This window comes from Protopterus annectens, chromosome 12.part0 (assembly GCF_019279795.1).
Source record: "Protopterus annectens isolate FY-2018-M chromosome 12.part0, PAN1.0, whole genome shotgun sequence".
Classification (NCBI taxonomy): domain Eukaryota; kingdom Metazoa; phylum Chordata; order Ceratodontiformes; family Protopteridae; genus Protopterus; species Protopterus annectens.
In genome coordinates, this window is record NC_056746.1 from 1,185,135,797 (window position 1) to 1,185,155,282 (window position 19,486).

General features: G+C 37.8%; 1 protein-coding gene across 2 annotated transcripts in view; it reads right to left on the minus strand.

Moving 5' to 3' along the window:
• Nucleotides 1–19,486, minus strand: part of LOC122817075 (phospholipid transfer protein) — a 257,047-nt gene that overhangs the window by 156,991 nt on the left and 80,570 nt on the right. For both annotated transcript variants that reach the window (XM_044090228.1, XM_044090227.1), the window contains exons 6-7: nucleotides 16,056–16,119; nucleotides 1,910–1,973 (exon numbers count right to left, since the gene is read on the minus strand). In XM_044090228.1, coding sequence (XP_043946163.1) covers nucleotides 1,910–1,973; nucleotides 16,056–16,119 — 128 coding nt within the window. The remainder of the gene's footprint in view (nucleotides 1–1,909; nucleotides 1,974–16,055; nucleotides 16,120–19,486) is intronic.

The window sequence follows — 19,486 nt, forward strand, 5'->3', positions numbered from 1 at the left end:
AGCCCACGGGAGCAAAACTTAAGATTTTGTAGAGTTGCTCTTTCAGAGTATGGAGTTTCTTATATCCCACATTCTTTCATATCTATATTGTTGCCATGGATGTTTGGCAGTGTTTTGACATGTGCCTTGTACAACCTTTATTATTATTACTATCATTATGATTATTATTTGAGGTGGGAAGGAACTGCAGTGATCTCTACATATACATTCAGATATGTATAACCATCTGTTGTTTACTAGCTAATTACAGTGAGGACTGTCCAGCTACCCTACTTGTGGAAGAAGTTTGATCTCTTGAGAGTCAGATGCCCAAGGCTAAAGGCACCAGGGATCAGAGCACCTTAGTAGGAAATACTTTTTGACAACATGTGTCAGCAGTAATGCCTTTTTAAGGGTAATCCTCCCTTCTTCAAGTTAACATGATAGTGAAGTTGGTATGTGTAAGTTTAGAGGGGGTGGGAGGGGCTTGCCCCCCACACTGGGGAGTGCAGGTAGATTGCAACCCTGAAAAAACATTTAAATTGTGTTTTTGGTGATATTGTGGAGGGATCACAGTTTGGTAATTCCACTTATTGGCATGTTGATGTTCGACAACACACAGTGAAAAGGGGCTGCCCATTCTTTTCATTTACTTGCTTATTATTTATGTGGTCCCCTAAGTATGACCCAAAACACAGTCCACCTAAAACACTGCGGCTGGCTAAAATAGTTTCTGAGCATGGGTGTTGAGGAGATGGAAAAAACCCTCACCCCAAACAACCCCCACCCCTTAGAAAATATATTCTGTGCCAAGGTAGTGGCAATTTGACATAGGTTTTTATGGGTTAGGGGTGGTGTTTGGCAAGTGGTACTGGGTGGTCATTCTCTGGTGCATGCTGAAAGAAGAATGCCTGTCATTTACAAGCAAACAAGAGAGATACTAGTGGGAAAGAAAGATATACACAAGTACACTTATTCCAAGTGCATATCAAACCATATAGGGCCTTGCATCCTGACTATGTTAGATGAAGGCTTGTTCAGGAATAAAGTTGGTAACAGCAAACCACTTTAGCCTGCCCCAGCAGTGGACAGAATGGGTATCTCTGTATAACATTAAATCTTTTGGAATATCTGTCTCTGTGACATGCAGGGATGGAGCTCTTAGCAGTCCTGGCACTGCACAAGCCAGAGCCTGATTACCTCTTTAATCGGGGGGGGGGTGCTGTATGCTTGGAGACCGCTAGTCATACTATTGTGATGTCTTTGGGGGGGCATTTGATTATATGCTTACTGAGATGGGTTAGTGCATCTCTAAGTCCAGAGCATACTGCAGGCATGCACAGGGGAACTGGTAGGGCTAAGAGTAAAACCCCATCTATCCACACATGTGATGGTCCCACTTATGGATTGCTTGATCCTTACCCCCAGGAATGAATAAGCTGTAGAGCTCCTACCACAGAAATGAATAATGTATCATTAAGATTTGGGGGTGGGGGTTGATGGTCAGCACTATGCAAAGAAAAAGAGCATTAAAAAACTACATCACCTCCGTACTTTGCCTATTAAGTAAAGAAGTAAGAATAAAACTCTCAGGAAACACTAGGTTAGAAGCATCTGGCAGGTAAGGTAGGAATATCTTCAAAGATGAGTGAGATTTCACTCTATTAGAGTGAAACCAACACATATTATGCAGCAACAGAGGTGGTGAACTACTACAGTGGAAAGAGACCCGGTCTCAAAAGTATGTTGTTGAGAACACAGAGCATTTTATAACCATACAGTCCATTGTTAAGACATATTGCCCTTAGCACTGCACTGTCATCAAATATTTTAACTGTACACTGTGACTGTCCTGAGCCATTCTGCTATGGCTGAAACTTTTGAATTTTGTATACCTAGACTGAACAGTAATGAGGTAATATTTTCTTACCTGGCACTGTGTCCAGTAAAGTGTTAAGAAGAACCAAGCCTGCATGCTTTAAGGCTGGACAAATCTGAAGAACAGAGAAAAAAGGAGGAAATCATGACTTGAAACAGATGCAGAACTTTCACCATATTTGTTTTTTAAGCAATCCACAACAATGACTGGATAAGTAAATAAACAAATAAGTAGCATTATGAAATAAATAAAAAAACTGAAATGCATAGTTTCCCCTGGTATCTGGCTCTCACACCAAACATTCTATTCCCTTGGTCACTCCCTCTGTACCCATGATGTGATGTATATAATGTGATTTCTCCTGATTTTTGCAACAGGTGATTGGCCTGAAAGAACATGTACTAAAAAATCAGATCAAAGGCAATTCCCTAAAAATAAGGCATAAGTAGGCCTCATTTTTTCAAAAGGATTATATAGAGCAGGAAAAAAAAAAACAGAAAGTACTTAATTTATCAGAAGTGACTTTTTTTGGGGGGGGGGGTGGAGAGTATGTCAATGTTTTGATAACCAATTTGCCAAACTACTTTCTTGGTCTATTTTCTAAAAGGCAAGACTCCCTGTACCCCAAGTGGGGAGTTGTGCCCCCCCCCAACACTACCACTTTTAGGTAAAATAATGGAAATTACTTTTTGGGAAAACGTGTTGACCAAGATGGCAGAATACTGATTGTGTGGATAAAATACAAAGTGAGGGGAGGATAACAGAAGACTCAGTATCATTAAATACCACTTGCAATGTGATATTTGGGTCCCAGACAACAGATATTAATGGTAATTAAGACTAAATTTTGAATAACAGTATTTTGCAAGGCAATAATTCTGAAATGACTTTTCAAAAATGATAGCCAAATATGGCATTGACCATTGTATAGTAAATGTACATGTGTATGAAAAAAAGAACACCTGCTAACCCAGTGGGCCCACTGGACACATGGCCCCTTTTTAAGGATGACTGGGAAGCCATGTCTGCTTAAATGACTTGACACAGTAAACAAATGGAAGATGTGGGACTCTGCCCGGGACTGCTGCAAGTTATATGGCCAGCAACGCATAATCTTAAACCTCTGCCCCAAACTGCCAAAACAAAAAAAAAAAAAAAAACACAACAGAAAGCAAAGAACAGAACAAAATACAGAAAACAGTATCAAACTATAAGCAGAACTTATAATGTTCAGGCATTATGGCAAATCAATAAGCAGTGAACCTGTATATCATAAGTATTTTAAAAATGAACAAAATTAAGCAGTTTTCATATAATGGTTTAAATTAGCACATTATTTATAAAAGACAGTAAAATATGTAGTAAAATGGGTCAGTTTAATTAGTAATGTTAATTTTGTTAAATTAATAAAAAGTAAAAAAATGAATCTATTTTCAAATATTATTGCATATAATTTTGTATAAAGGTATTTGAAGTGCTGGGAAAAACAGTGAATTGGCTGTCGCTAACACTAATGATTGTAAACTGATGTACTACTTAGATCTAATGTATATGTTCTCTTGTGCATGTATTGTGCTTACTGTGCTACCTTAAGAATTGTTAGCAGGAATAACCCTAGTAAACCAGTGCTCTAACAATTTAACCTTCACCAAGTGTAATCCCCCCTACGTGCTACTCCTTACCTGAAAGGCCTGCAGTGCTAGAAGGACACCAACTTGTTGAAGAATTAAATAGGAAGCTAAACTGGCCTATCCCTCCATATTTTGAAATGACCAAGGTTATTATCTAAGCTCATTGTCTATAACTATTTTTAAGCAAGCCCTGGGTCTATAGCACTGTGAGGTGTTCCCTGCATTTTATTAATGAAACTCTATTCTTCTAAAACCTTTACAGTCTAACAAATGGTGGCTAACTGGAAAGCTAAACCTCGTGGCCACAAACAAGTATATTTTCCATTCCTTATCCTTCATCGCCTGCAAACTACAGCATAACGCTAAAGAACACACTGGTGTATTCAAACTAACGCTAAAGAACACACTAGTGTATATAAATAAATACTTTAAAACAGCTATACTTACAGGCTGGTTGAATCCTGTAGCCCGTTTTAGCCCAGACCACTCGCCCTCACTCTGCTCGGGCTCGCTATGTACCCCACACTGCCCTATTCGCACCTGCCCCCAGTGCTGCTAAATTTATACTATCTTAGCCACTCCCTCTCTTTTCTCCTTCCAACCAGCATCTTACACATCATCAAGGGGTTATCCCCTTCCACAGCTCAATTTCTCTTTTCCTCCCTATCATATCCTGGTTAAACAATGTGCCCTAAAATTACTAGGCCTCCTCCTACGCTAGTATAAAAAAAAAATACTAGTATTTACTCTGCTATCACTGATGCTTAGTCTCTATCTCCTCACTGCTTATGAAAGCCAGTACCACCGAGGATTTTACCACCCATAAGTTCAAACCACCTCCCTAGACTTCTCAAATAAGACAGCTCATCTAAATTTCCCCTTCACATGTAACCTCTCATCCGCTTTAATGTCCCACTTTGTTAGAACCTTAAATTCCAATCCCAGGGATAAACAATCTCTAAAACTTTTAAATAAATTCTTAAAGCTCATAATCAGACTACACTACAACCTTATAATAGAAGGGGACATTCATCCCAACCCTCGCCCATCTTAACCCGGTGACAATAGCTCCTATGCCACAGACCCCACCAATATGCTACTCCTCAACAGGTCCACTAATTCTCTCCTAACCTTTCACTTAACTATTAGAAGCATAAACAATAAAGTCCTCAACCAGCATGCCCTCTTAGCAGTTCATTCCCATGACACAATGTGTCTTACAGAAACCTAGATAAAACCTACTGTACCTGACAATGAGGTTTTACCTCTGGGATATAACATACACCGAATGGACCACACTGTTAAGAAGGGAGGTGGGATAGCAGTTGTTTCTAAAAACACGCTAAGTGTAAATAAGGATTCCATAAACTGCCCCTATTCAGAACCATCTTATTGATGCCATAAATGATACTACATGCCTCAATTATACCAGGGTGGGTGGAATTTAATCTAATTTACCACATTAACTCTTCCCTCTCAAGTCTGTTCTTCCAATTCCCTCCCCTCAATATAAATGAGGCATGTAGTATCATGCCAGTATTGAAGTACAAGGCATTAAAGCTTTAGAAGATATATATTTTTTATTTTTTAAAAAAGATTTTTAAATAAGATATTTATATATAAAATGTGAACTATAGTTTTGTAATATTGTATTATTGCACATTTAAACATTAGGAAGTGTTTTTATATATTATTTATGGCATCAATAAGATAGTTCTGAATTTATTTAAAAGCATTTTTAACTTTTGCCTTTATAAGGACTGCCTTACATTTTGGCTCTTAATTGACAAACAACTTTAATTGTTTATCAGGGACTATTTAAGTATGGTACTTGATGTATTTTTATTTTGTTCTGAAGAAGTCTTGGGTTACAAGATGAAAGCGCGATTGACTTCTGGTTTGGATTATTGGATTATTGTAATAAATCAACTTTTTATCTACTTTGGAGGTTGCTGCGACACTTTTTTCCCATTGTTTCCATAGGAATTGCTTTGTCTGTTCATTTGTTGAAGTTTGGCAAGTTCCTACCTGCTTTTGTTTTTCGTGGATACTTTAACATTAAATTCCTGAGCATCCTTGACTCTCATGCTCCTGTACGCACTATTAGAACTAAATCTAATACTGCGCCATGGCTCACAAAAGAAACCAAGTTAAAAATCAAACTTAGAAATAAAGCTTGGGACAGCTGGCGTGTAACTAAAGCCCCTCTTGACCAACTGAGATTCCATCAACTTAGGAATGACACTAAAAAATCTATTCTGATAGACAAAAAAAACTACTACCTTAACCTTCAACAAAAACATCAAAACAATTCCCAAAAGTTCTGGGCAGGTATAAACCGACTTCTTCATCCAGTACTATCTATCACTCCAACCCCTTCCAACTCCACCCACAAATCACCCGAGGACATTGCTAATGCCTTTAATAATTTTTTCACCAATACTATTCAGTCCCTAGCTAACCAACTCACTCCCACATGCTCTAACACAACCTCAATCACATATGCTACTAATCCCCTCTTGAACTTCCAACCGGTCTCTACCGCTCTTATCCGATCCCTAATCAAAAAATTAAAACCAACCACCCTATCTGCAGACCTCCTCCCTGTTGAGTACCTACAAAAAGCTGCAGACACCATTGCATACCCCATCTCTATCCTGATCAATAGGACCTTAACAGATAGTGCTATCCCCTCCATCTGGAAAATATCCCACGTTACCCCACTCCACAAAGGGGGAAGCTCAACAGAACTGTCCAATTATAGACCTACAGCCATTCTTTCACCACTGGCCAAAATAATGGAGAAGTGCGTCCATAAGCAATGTATGCACTATCTCACGCAGAACAACCTTGCTGCAAACCCTCAGCATGGCATTAGGCCACATCACAGCATCACATCCGCCCTTCTTTCCTTCACCAATGTTATAAACCAAAATCGGAATAATAATATGCTATCCTCAGCCCTCTTTCTAGACCTCTCAAAGGCCTTTGATATGGTCAATCACCAACTACTCATCCACTCTCTTAAAGCCATTTCCCTGGACAACCATGCTATTCAATGGTTCTCATCCTATCTGAGTTGAAGAAAACAGGCAGGACAAACTGTCCACCCTGCTTCCTCTCACCCTTGGTGTCCCTCAGGGCTCTATTTTAGGTCCTCTACTCTTTTCTATCTTCATCAATAACCTTCACACTGTCATCCCTGAAGCAACCTGCAACCAATATGCAGATGACTCCACCCTGATCTGCTCGGCCTCCTCCCCATCAGACCTGCAAACCTTAACCCAGAATACATTTAACACAGTTGAAAATTGGCTCTCTAATCACCGCCTGCTCTTAAATCCCAGTAAAAATAAACTACTAGTCTTCACCCCATCTAGTAGGTCCATCCCATTTTCTTTCTCCATAACATCCAACAATGGTACCTCTATTTCCCCAGACGTCCACACTAAGCTCTTAGGGGTTATAGTAGATAATAATCTCAAATTTGATTTGCATGTCAATAAGACTATCAAAACCATTAATCAGAAGCTTGACTCACTATATAGAAATAAATATTTCCTAACCCCATTAGCAAGGGCAGCTATCGCCCGCTCTTACTTACTTTCTACACTCTTATATGCTTCTTCTATATTCTCCAATTTGAACAAAACTAAAATCAGCAAACTCTCATGCTGCTACAACCATATTTCCAAAATCGCCACTAACTCTACATATTGGACACATCACTGTCAAAACCTCAGTATCCTAGGGTGGCTAGGGTTTCCTAACTTACTTCAGTTTAATCAGCTCATAGTAGCGCACAAAATTCTCAATCACCCTGAAAAAACTCCTACACTCAAAAACATTATAAAACCCTATAACAACCCCATGCCATTATGCTCATCCAACAAACTGCTGGTCCAAACACACAAAGCCATCAACTCATTTGGAGACTCCCTGTTTGCCAACTTCGTTGGTAAAACTTGGAATTCACTCCCAGTTACCCTTACTCTTGAACCTTCTCTAAATCTTTTTAAAAAAGGCCTCAAACAATACTTTAAAAAGCACTGGTTTTGTCCCTGCACCAACCCTGATTAACTCCATATCTACCTTCTAGTTTAATTAGTACTGTATGCATTTTTACTAATAACTGTACGTTGTTACCTATTTTAGCTTTGTGTAATATGAAACACTGTCAACCTTGTTGTGTCCCTTCTTAAAGGCTACACTGCACTTACTCTATACATACTGTGTAAATATGCTTGTTATGTTAGTTATACGCCTGTCTCTTAATGTGTTATGTTTATATGTGTAACTGGAGCTTTTCTCCCCAGGCCTCCACTGAAATGGACATGTATCCAGTCGGACTATCCTGGTCAACAAATCTAAAATAAATAAATAAATAAAAACTGTGTATATTAAAAAAGGGACACTCAGTATTTTGAAGTGAAAGCTGATTTTATAAGACAAGCTGGTAGGTGAACTGTTGAGATCTAAATTGCACATAGGTGTTTGTGTGTATGTGTGTGCTTTCTGTGGTGTTTATGTGTATGTGTGCGCTTTCTGTTGTGTTTGTGCATATGTGTGTGCTTTCTGTGGTGTTCCTTCTGAGATTAATCCTTTGCCTTGTGCCTGCAGAGTGCTGAGAGGAGATCTGGCTCCTTTATGACACCTAAATAAGATAAAGAGAGTATCATAAAATAAAAGAGTAAATACAAGCTGTGCATAAACTGAACAAAGCAATTTTCACATTTTAGTAAATATTGTGTAGAAGCATTTCAAATGAATTTTGGCTGCTTAGACAAACAAAAACATGTAATTGGGCTAGTATGTGTGTAGTTTTCCTTTATTTTTCTCAAATACATGCCAACCATCAGCCCCCCCCCCCCCCATCATCCAACTGGACATTCATTCCCCCTTCTCCGGGGCAAAAGCCAACTAAGAGGGGCTGTTGTGTAGGCAGCCACCATAAATTTTCTCTATGGCCTTAACACCCCACCCAGTATTAGTTGATATGCTTACTCACATATGCAAGTAGGTCTGCAATGTCCCCACCTAGAAGGATGACATGCATGCTTGCCATCCCCAGAAAGCTATTCCCCTTCACTGGACTACTGCCACAGCAGCTTGGCAGCAGCAGGGTATACATCCAGTGTCCTAGACCAAAGGAAAGCCATGTTAAGGATTCCTTCATCATTTACTTCCAGGTATGATGAGCACTTTCTTCATAAGATACACTTCTTCAGACCCTATCTTTGAAACAAAACATTTAAATACTATAACAAGGGGAAGTGAGGGAGGCAGTCAGTCTGACTGGACAAGATGCTTGGGTATGTATTTCAGTGGGGAGGATGTGGACCATTCTATCCCCGCCAGCCACAACACGACTGATCATTTCTTTTGTCTTGGATTCTTATAGCATAGACAATGCATTGCACTATTTAACACTGGGATATCTGGTCACTTTGCAGCTAAAGCTTCATTATTGGCATATCCCACTCTGCTTCCCTGTAGGAAAAGGAATTTTTGGACCACTGGATTTGTGCTTGCGCCCCTCCCCCAAATTTATACTCAATCTGAGCAACATTACATGATGGCAAAGCTATTTGTGTTTGTGTGTGTGTCTTTATATCTAAAATTGTCAATTAAGTATATGTAGAGGTTAACATTGAGACATACTTTTCTGCAAAATTTATTAGAAAATTTTAAATTATTTTAGATGTGGACATGTATTTGTTTTAACATCAGTAGTTTTACATGGCCTTTTAGATTGTTTATTTTGTAACATTCAGTTCATAACAAATGTATATATCTGACATTCTTTAAGGATGACAAACTTAGTATCTATATATATATATATATATATATATATATATATATATATATATATATATCATGTCATTACTGTGTTCTTTAAAAAATTGTAAATACAAATACTTATTTCTATGAAATACTGATATTTCTGCAATTTTTAAAGGTTATATCAATCACATTTTTGATACATCCAAAGTGACATCTACCCATTAAAGATGATGCCTTCGCCTTATTGTAAGTTATTCAATTACACAGTGTGTTAAATAAAGCTATCAACCAGTCTTGTCCTCAAAATGTTATAGAAGTAAAAACCTATTAGCTTTCCAAGAATAAGGTCATATTCAGGAATTCAGTTAATGATGGCCATCAGAAATTGACAAACTGCAACGTTTGTTAAACTATCCATTTACAATAAAAGTACAGCTATCAGAACAAACTTGAAAACTATCAAAAGCATAAACATATAGCGACTTCAGACAAAAAAACAAGAAAGGTATTCTTACATAAAAGTGATAGTTTAAGGTTCATTTCATGTCGTATGACATAAAAAATTAATTCAGAATGATTTTATCATTAATATTGTAAGTTGTGGTGCCCACTGTATTTAACAACTGGTTAATAAACCTGTGCATGGTATGCACAGAGAAAATATAAAAAGATTAGTCTCCGGGGAATTTTTAGCACTTGGTTAAGCATTAAACATTACCAAATAAACTACAATACCGCTGCCGTGAAGTAAAATAAAACTGTGAACTCAAAACTTCACGAAGTGGTATATACTACAAAAACAACCACGGCCACTAAAATCCATAAGTTTAATACAAGATTTGTTATACACAGGCATTAGATTTACTGCTTCATTTAATCCAGGAAATGAAGTTGCATTCATCCAGAACTGCCAATTTAGCTCCTTTAATGCCAATTCATTTTCCTAGTACTCCCCCCTTGGGTTTTTCTCACCATTTCAAGAATACAAAAACAAATTTTTTTTAAAAGATGTACAACTGATGCTATGTTTGTAAAGAGTGTTGTTGGCATTCCCTTGTTGTATAGTGTAATTATGTTCATAAATACATTTCTTAAGACATATCTCTGTTTTACCTACATAATAATATGTACAACTCATACAGAAAGTAAATATACTAACCCTTTACTGTTACAATTTCTTGTATACAATTTTAATTGTTGTGGCGGTTTACCTACTATGATGTGATCCCCTTCAAATATGTGGCTACAGTATTTGCATGCCCCACATTTGTTGGTTCCTTTCCTTCTATTCCTTAGTTCTGACAAGGGATTTCTAACCAAAATTTCATATTTGGTTCTGTCTTGTACACAAAGTGTGGTCCTTCTCCCAACAAATTCCAAAGGTCTGTGTTGTTTTTCAACATAACCCAATTTTTAGATATGATTTTCCTAACCTCGGTACTAAAGTCACCGTAGTACATAACCATAGAATTTGCCAGAGTGGGATCAATGTTCTTATTCCTATTATGAAAGTCTGATGTACCATTGCCGACAATGTTTAGCGACAGAGGTTATCCACCTCAATTGGTTCTTGATTGTAGTGAATATGTGCTAGAAGGTTGGGGTATGAATTATATACCTTTATTAGGAAATGTGATGGCAAAGACTGTACATAGGTGGGGTACAGGAGGGTTAAGCCCTTCTACAAAAGTGGCTGTAATATTTTTCAGGGTTTAACAGTCCAATTTACTGAGGTCATAATATTCCTGATTTAGATATTTCAAATACAATGTCTTGCAACTTGGCTACCAAAGAAGTGATGATAAAAAAGATATAATGTTGTTATAGAAGTTAGATTTTCTGGAAAGGATATTGTTAACAAGATTTGTGGGTGTTCTACCGTTAATGATAAAGGCAAGGGTTGTTTTATTACAAAATATAGTGTGGACAATTATAAAATTAAAAAAAATCTTTTGAAAAAAATTGGTCAATACTATTGACCAAGACTGCATGCTATTTTGAGAAGAAATCATACCATTGGTGACACACTGAAAAGTAAAATGAGTTCAAAACAATGTGTTGGCACCTTCTCATGTGTTATTGTAAGACTTCTAAATCTATAAAAAAGAATCTTTATAAAAATAAAAGCTATATCTATATATGTATGTACAGTGGTAAGTCTTAAAAAAATTCTTTGACAAAGATAATCAATGCATACATAAATACCATTAGGCACCCAGTCAAAGGAAGGCTATATAAGACTGTTTTGTCTTTTCTTTCATCTTCTTCTTCTTCTGGCTTTTCCCGGTTAGGGGTCGCCACAGCGGATCACCTGTCTGTTCATAATTGGCAGTGGAGTTTTACGATGTCAAGTTACCAGCCCGGTACCCAACCTTCCACAGAAGGCACACACACACACACATGCACTCACACCTAGGGACAATTTAGAGTGTCCAGTCCACCTACAGCATGTCTTTGGGATGTGGGAGGAAACCGGAGCACCCGGAGGAAACCCACGCAACCACAGGGAGGACATGCAGACTCCGTACAGAAGGCACCCTAGCCGAGGATCGAACTGGAGAACCTCTTGCTGTGAGGTGACAACGCTAACTGCTGCACCACTGTGGCCGCCCTTTGTCTTTTCTTCCACCACCTGTTAACTATCAGCTCTACTTTCCTGTCACTTAACTTGCCCAGTCATTTCTTTTTGGATGCTAGGGGCAAATGTCAAGTTGACAGGGAAAAGAGTATCATACTGCAGGCCATTAGTATGTTAGCCCTGCCTCCTCTGTGCTAGTTCTTGGCTTGTTTTTGGCAAGCAGCCTGTAAGGGAAACATTCTCACCTCCATATTGATATGTCTATCTTGGGGCACCACCCTCAACGAGCACACAATGGGGCACTATGAAGGCACACTCCACCCCCTCAGACCCGACATGCATTCCACTGTGCTCTCTGGCAATACTAACAGCACAGTGGATACTCTCATCCCCATGACTAAACAGAGAGGTGAGTGGGTACAGCCACTTCATATCTTCGTATCTTCATGTCTGGTAATTGGTGCAGAGAATTAAGAAGTTGTTAACAAGCTGTTTTCTGTGTTCTAGTGGTCTCGGGTTTGATTACTTCAGCATTCAATCTATAACTGTGTGTTTCTGAGCAAGTCATTTAATAAGACAGCGCTCCCTTGCTGACTCTGAAAAACATCCATGGAGATTAGTGCTCTACCCACGTCAACAAATAAAATAAATAAAATGAATATCTCTCTCACCCCTCATGAGCTCCTCCAGTGCCCGGACCACTAATAGAACCCTGGTCACCTGCATTATAGAGAGGGCTCTTTCCCTCTATTCTACAGGGCCAACAGTTTTTTTTTTCAGTTGTAACAATTTACTTTTAACACAATATTTAGTTTAAGTAGCTACTTGCTATTATTTTGTTTTGGTAAAACCAATTGGAAATATCAGGAATGCCGGAAAGAAAATGAATGGGGTATCAACGAGGTTCAGTTTACAAAATGCCTTAACAAAGCATGTTGCTGAAACTTATTTAGAACATAGACTGCAGTCCTAAAATATCGCTGCCTTAAAATGTGTTATTGTGTGGTAATTAAGGACATTTCCAATCATATAAAGAAACTAAAAGGCAATGTGAATTGTCTTATGTGTGCCCATCACTGAATCCACTTTTTACTTTAGCACCTTTACTTAGAAGAAGACAAATGCATTCATTCAACAGATAATTGATTGGACAAAGCTTATGAACAGTTCATTTTATGTTCTGTAATTTACTGGATGTTTTTAATCATGTGACAGATCTGAAATATATGTATTTGATAACTGATGTATATGTATTCATATTGAGAAAGCTTTTCATTCACTAGCAAAAAACATATGGAGGTAGTTAAATTATTTTATTTTATTTTTCAGTGCACACTGTGAACCTGTTTTTTTTTTAATTACATTTGTTACTTTGATTTATTCTGCTTGAGGAGTTGGTTCACTGAATAAAATAACCAACCTTGTCATAAGTTACCACATCATATTGTCTGTGGACCTGGAATTCGCACAAATCACTGCACTTCACTAAATGTGGGTCCCTCATATTGTCAATATTATTTGAAATGGATTGTTCTTTAGGAAGAGAATCTGAGGAAATGATCTCTTCAGAATCAGAATCTCCACTCAGTAGAGGGAATATGAGATACACTGTCCCAGTCTAACTACTGTCCTTCACACTGGGAATCAGAATAGAATAGGGAAGACATTGTTTTCCACCTCATCTTGGGAGGATGATCATCACTCAAGGTGTATAGGTCTCAACACTTCTGCCAAACCCAGTCAGGTATCTGCTCTAAATGAGGAACATGGTCTAGACTTATGTTTTGCAGTGGACTCCAATAAAGGGAGTAACTGAATAGATGGTACCTACCCTGGAAAGAGGCTCCTCACTGTAGCTTAGTGAAGAAGCATTCCCGGTAGCTTTTCTCAAGCCTATAAGGGTAGTTCCCCTCTCCAATTAAAGGCAATTGTTTTTATTATACAAGATTAATGCATTTAAAATTTATATAAGCATATATTTGAAACTTATTTATAGTTTTATATGTTTCACAAAAGGTTTTAGGAAAAGTGTTACATTTTTAAAGGTTGTATATTAAATTATGCATTTTAAATCATGGTTTATTGCATCCTTTAAGTAATTTGGAGGGGGTGGTTTGTTTATGATGTAGTTTAGGAATATTTATGAATATTTGTGAATATTTATGAGGCTGATGTCATTGATCATGTGTTTGACGATGTTATTTAAATGGTGCAGTCAGTAATGGCATTGTCTGATGAAGTTTTGGAATTGTACAAGACGAAAACGCTCACTATTTTGTTAATAAAATGGATTTTTGCCTGTTTTCTCTGCTCATATTCGTTGTTCGTTGGAATTTTACGGCTTTTGTGAGTTTGCTCTTATTGGTTTGGATAAGCACCAAACACACTAGTTCATAGCCCCTAACAACACAGTAAAGCATAAGCAGTATAGTTTTCCTCATAAAAATTCACTAACATCTGCCAAAAGGTTAGGGAATTCCGAAAGGGGCTCAGGACTGACTTAAAGCTAAGAAAAGTGTCTGATAGGAGCTGAGAAGGGTTGGTCAGAATTTGTGTTAAAAATGAAAAATTTGTTGAGGAAAAGTTTTTCCAAAACCATTCAGAGAGCTAAAGAAATAGCCCCATCAAAATGTTCTGAAGTAAAATCTCAGTTTTGTAAAAAAAAAAAAAAAAAAAAAAACAGACTTTTACACATGATTTTCCCCAGGGAATACGAACATAAAACCTAAACTCTGAGGTAAATCTTTTAAAAAACAGCAGTGAAAAGGTCAGAAATACATTGAAATAAATTATTCAATATAAACAAAACACTTTTTTATGGGAAAAGGTAATTCCCAATGAGGAATTTTACTGCCCAACTTAGGAGAAGCTGTAGTCGACCTTCAGTCTTCTGAATCCCACAGAAAAGTACAGCAATGAAGTTCTGACATATTTGGTGCCCTGGCCACTGCTTTTATCTTCAGCCTTCATGCTTACCACTGGCTGGGGTGCATGGCAGGAGTCCTAATGTTTTGGAAGGCTGGCCAGCTGGTCTGATACATGGCAGGACGTGCCAGATAGCTTCAGGATCCTTCAGCAGTGATCTAATGATGAACACCCATTGATACAAGGAGTAAATAAAATAAAATAATATCATGCATGCTCTGAAGGTATTACACAAAAGGGATACATTTGATGTATGCATGCACACAAAAACTACAGGCCAGGACACACATATCAGTGCAGAGAATATTTTATTAGATGAGCATTATTCCAACACAGAAAAACATATCTGCTCAGCAACCCATAAGCCACCCTGAAATCAGCTGACCAACAGATAGTTTTGGAATAATTTTCCCACTGAGAACATCAGAATCACTTAATAAGCCACTGTAGAACAGCTGCATAGTTCCTCTCATGCACAATTCATGACCATTTACTTCTTGGACTTTCTTCCTGATGGTTATTGTGTGACACTCATGGCCTAGACCAATCACAAAACACCAATGTATTTCTATGGGGAAAATTGACTTCTAAAGCCATAGTGAGTCTTACACGATTCTGCTACTGCAAACAGATGTTTGTGGCTCTTGTTGCAAAAATCCCAGTCACAATTTAATATTGCATGATGATGTTCTAAAGCATTTAGTTTTCTTTTAAATTATTGTTGAGACGAGACAGCAGCAGTGAGGCAACATGTGGTAATAATGTATCACACAACACTTCTGATAGCTAATTACGTCCTGATTTAGCAGGTGCCTTGTCTCCAAATGTCCAAAAGTGAGAGCACAAATCTTGATCTCAGCATAATGAAGCAGGTGTTGACCAGAGGTTACTAAACTGCAAAAAAGAAACTGGGCCTCACTATGTCAAGAGCTTGGTCCGTAAAATAAACTGCTGATGACAGACCATTGTAAATGAAGATCTAACCACTTAAAAAGTGTAATGCATGCACAGATGTGTACATACTGGCTGCATACACCAGTTCAACAGCCACAGTTAGTAAAAAACACACTGCATTGCAGCTCTGCTCTCTGTGAATTTAATAATGTGATTGTATGCACTGTACAGTGAGCCAAAATGCACATTATTTTCACTGTATTTCAACTCAGATATTCAGACAGCAACACAAAGAAACCACCCTCGGTGCTGGCTAAGCTTTACAAAATACTGAGACCAACAAACTCCAATACAAAAACATGAAACTACTTAAATGCAACATTACCTGTTGATTGACCAAATACTGCATCCCAGTTGTGATAAAGGAAGCCAAAAAGTCATAAACAGTTCTGGAAGATAAAAACAAGAAATCCACATGAGCTATTGGAAAAGTTGGGAATTAGCTCTAAAGAACACACTAGAACAAGACAAATCACAATTATAGCTAATGAAAAAGGTAAGCTCCCTATTTATTCACATGACAACTGGAGTCAGATATGGACAAAACTGGTGCCCTGAAGTAAGACAGGCCTAACATTCCTTAAGGAAAAGGGAAGGACTGTCTCAAAGAAACATATAACGGCTCTGTTTGTCTTCTGCAGACGCCTATACTACAGGCCGAAAGTAAAAAGGCATCCTTCATTACAGTGCCGTTGGAGATGGTGGGTAAAGCACCAGAACAACAAACAGAGATACTTACTGGTTACCCACAATGCCAATTGCTGTTTGACCACAAGCAATAGGATTCTCTATACCAAATTAGTTTGTAATATTCTGGACTGCTTTCATAATGGAAATCCTTCTTGTTAGTTACACAAACTGTACAAAGTGTCAAGATGTGACATTACTACAGTCAAATGTGTTTGTTTTTCTTAAGGGTGGATATAAAACAGAATACTACAGGGAAAACTTATAAAAGGCAGAAAACAGTCCATGGGTCAAGCAACTCAACTACATGCAGCAAACACAGGTCAGGTTGAGTTCCAGCTAAACATGAGACACTTGCAGAACAGGAATGTAAATGTACTATTTATATCCAAGATTATTTAAAATGCATGCAAGAGCAGTACATATGTTTCATCTCAGTTTCAGACACATATGTCCTGACTAAAACTCTCCTCCTTCATTTTTTATGCCTAGATTTTCTTAATACTCTCATCCTATCTCCTACCAACCGCTGTGAATGTGATTTTCAGTCTACTAAAGTTACTACTAACACTGCCTTTCCTTAATCTGCTATTGAGTTTAATACTCACTTAGCATGTGCTCTTCTTGAGAAACAGAACTCTACCTTAGTTTAACCTGCCACAGAGTTTAAACTTGCTTAGCAAGCTCTACCCTAGCTTCTTTTAAGAATTATTGCTTGTACACAATTGTAAACCATATTAGTACTATGATGTTATGTGACAATCTTGTTGTTCTACTTGTAATTATGTACTGTGATTTTAACTGTAGTGGAGCTTTTCTCCCCGGATCTCTACTGAAAATGGACATGTGTCCAGCTAGACTAGCCCGGTCAACAAATGTAAAATAAATAAATAAACTGGTGCATTTAGTCCGAGTAAAGTGTGGAATGTTGACAACCTGAAGAAACCGAATCCCTGTGTTTATGAACTGGACATTGCACAACTGACAACCATTTGTGATATATGTGTGGAAAAGTGAGGTATGGAAAGCAATTAAAGACCTCCTTCTCCCACTACAGCTAACATATTTCTGCAAGATTATACTAAAGAAAGTACTCTACATATGGCAATGAGTTGGAAATGGGTTACACTTTTCAGGCATCTGGTATATACACATAACTTTGTAATCTCAGCTGAAAAGTCATTGATAGTATATAGCGTCCTGTCCTTCAAAGTTCTTGCTATTGTGACTATTTGTTACCACATCAGGCAGCAACATATTCAGATGCTTTCTGAAAAGGTTCATGGAATTTAGTGAGAATCTGTCTAATGATGTTTATGGAAGTGGCAGCATCCAGACTTAACTGGTGTTTTGACTAAACTGTGAAACTGGAACATGTCAAAATAACTAGTTTACGTAGTTACTTATGGTGTACTTCCTCAGGGTAGTACTGTTGTAAAAAACATGCCACCTATTGCACAATTCTCCTTCCATATATGCTTTGACAAAACCATCCATGTTTATTTTTCTGTCTTCTGCTTGCTGGGTGTTGAGATAAGCTCCTGCTGTCCTGCAACCCTGAAAGGGACAGAGTATTCAAGAGAATTAATTAATGAAAAATGAATAAAGTATGAATTACAGTGACTGCAGCTTAATTGATTTGATGTGTGAGACCAAACAGAATACCTCTCAGTCTCAATAATGGGGGGAGGGGCAACAGCCCAGAATCTGGGACAAATTTTAAATATTGCTCTTATAAACTTCTAGAATAACAGAGTTTGCTTTAGTATGCATTTCTGAAGTACATGAAATATGAAACTGAAGCGTGTGTCATTACTTAGTGATTTCAGTCATGGGATGCCACACAAACATTTTTAATATATGATTTTAAGTGTCTGTTCATTACAGGCACATTTTAGTTTCCCATGGCATAGTGTTAACAGTGCCCAGAAGTGTGGCATCCAACCAGGAATTCTGGCAAATACTTTGACATACTCAGTTCAGCATAGAAAACGATGACAGAGCAAATCGAAAAGCCACTAAAGAATGAAGGAATGCCATCGCTGTTGTTATTTCTTCCTAATTCCCCTGCAGACAAAGACTGGGTGTCTACAGCGCTCTCTATAATACACTGATGTATTGCTGTTTCTTTGTTAACAGAATCAAATAATAGATTTCTTTGCTGAGACGTCCTTACGCATCCAAGAGCAGGAAACAGATGCTATGACTGAAAAGTGATTGTCTGCAAGAGATGTGGAGTATCCTACTAAAAAAAAAATACTTCTCATGCTATGAACACTACGTGGATAAAGAAGTTCGCTGGCCCAGTAAAACGTAAGTATGAAAATAAGGGGAAGAAGCCTGTTAATAACAGAATCCCTGAGCATATTATACTCCTGTAACTTTTCTTTCATGCCCAGCTAGGGCTCATCATTGAGAGTAAGTTCTAACTGAATATCAGCACCTGAATGCCCATATTGACATTGTTTTTCATGGGGTTAGTTCACTGAAGGGCAAAGCAAGGATGCACTTTAATGCCCCAGGTACGCATAGAGATTTTAACGATTGGTTAAAAAATGTGAACTGATATTATTTTCATGCAAAACGATACATTTGTCAGGAAACATTAGACATTAGAACAACTGGGATTGCTTATGTGTACACAGCTTAAAAAAGAAACCAAAAACTGTCATAGCATAGCCAGGCTTCTTAAGCTGCTAAACAAATATGCATGTGGGGAGGGGAAAGCAGCATGGACTACTTTTCAAATCCGTCAGGAATATCACAAATTAGGAAAGTGAACAGCATACTAAAGATGTCAGACTATGTGACTCTTGACATCATGTACCCAGAAATCAGAGTGCCCACACTGATCCCAAAAAGATAATAAGCAATACATAAACAGTTAATTTTATGGTAAACATCAAGCCATTATTTTACAGAAAGACCACTGATAGCTTACATGCTGCTGTGTTACAAAACGTTTACTATACATAAGAAAGAAAAGCCATGCTGTCATGATTGAAATGTACTTTTCATAATCCAAACTATAACTACACTGGGCAAGAGAAGTCCAGAAAAAATGACTAT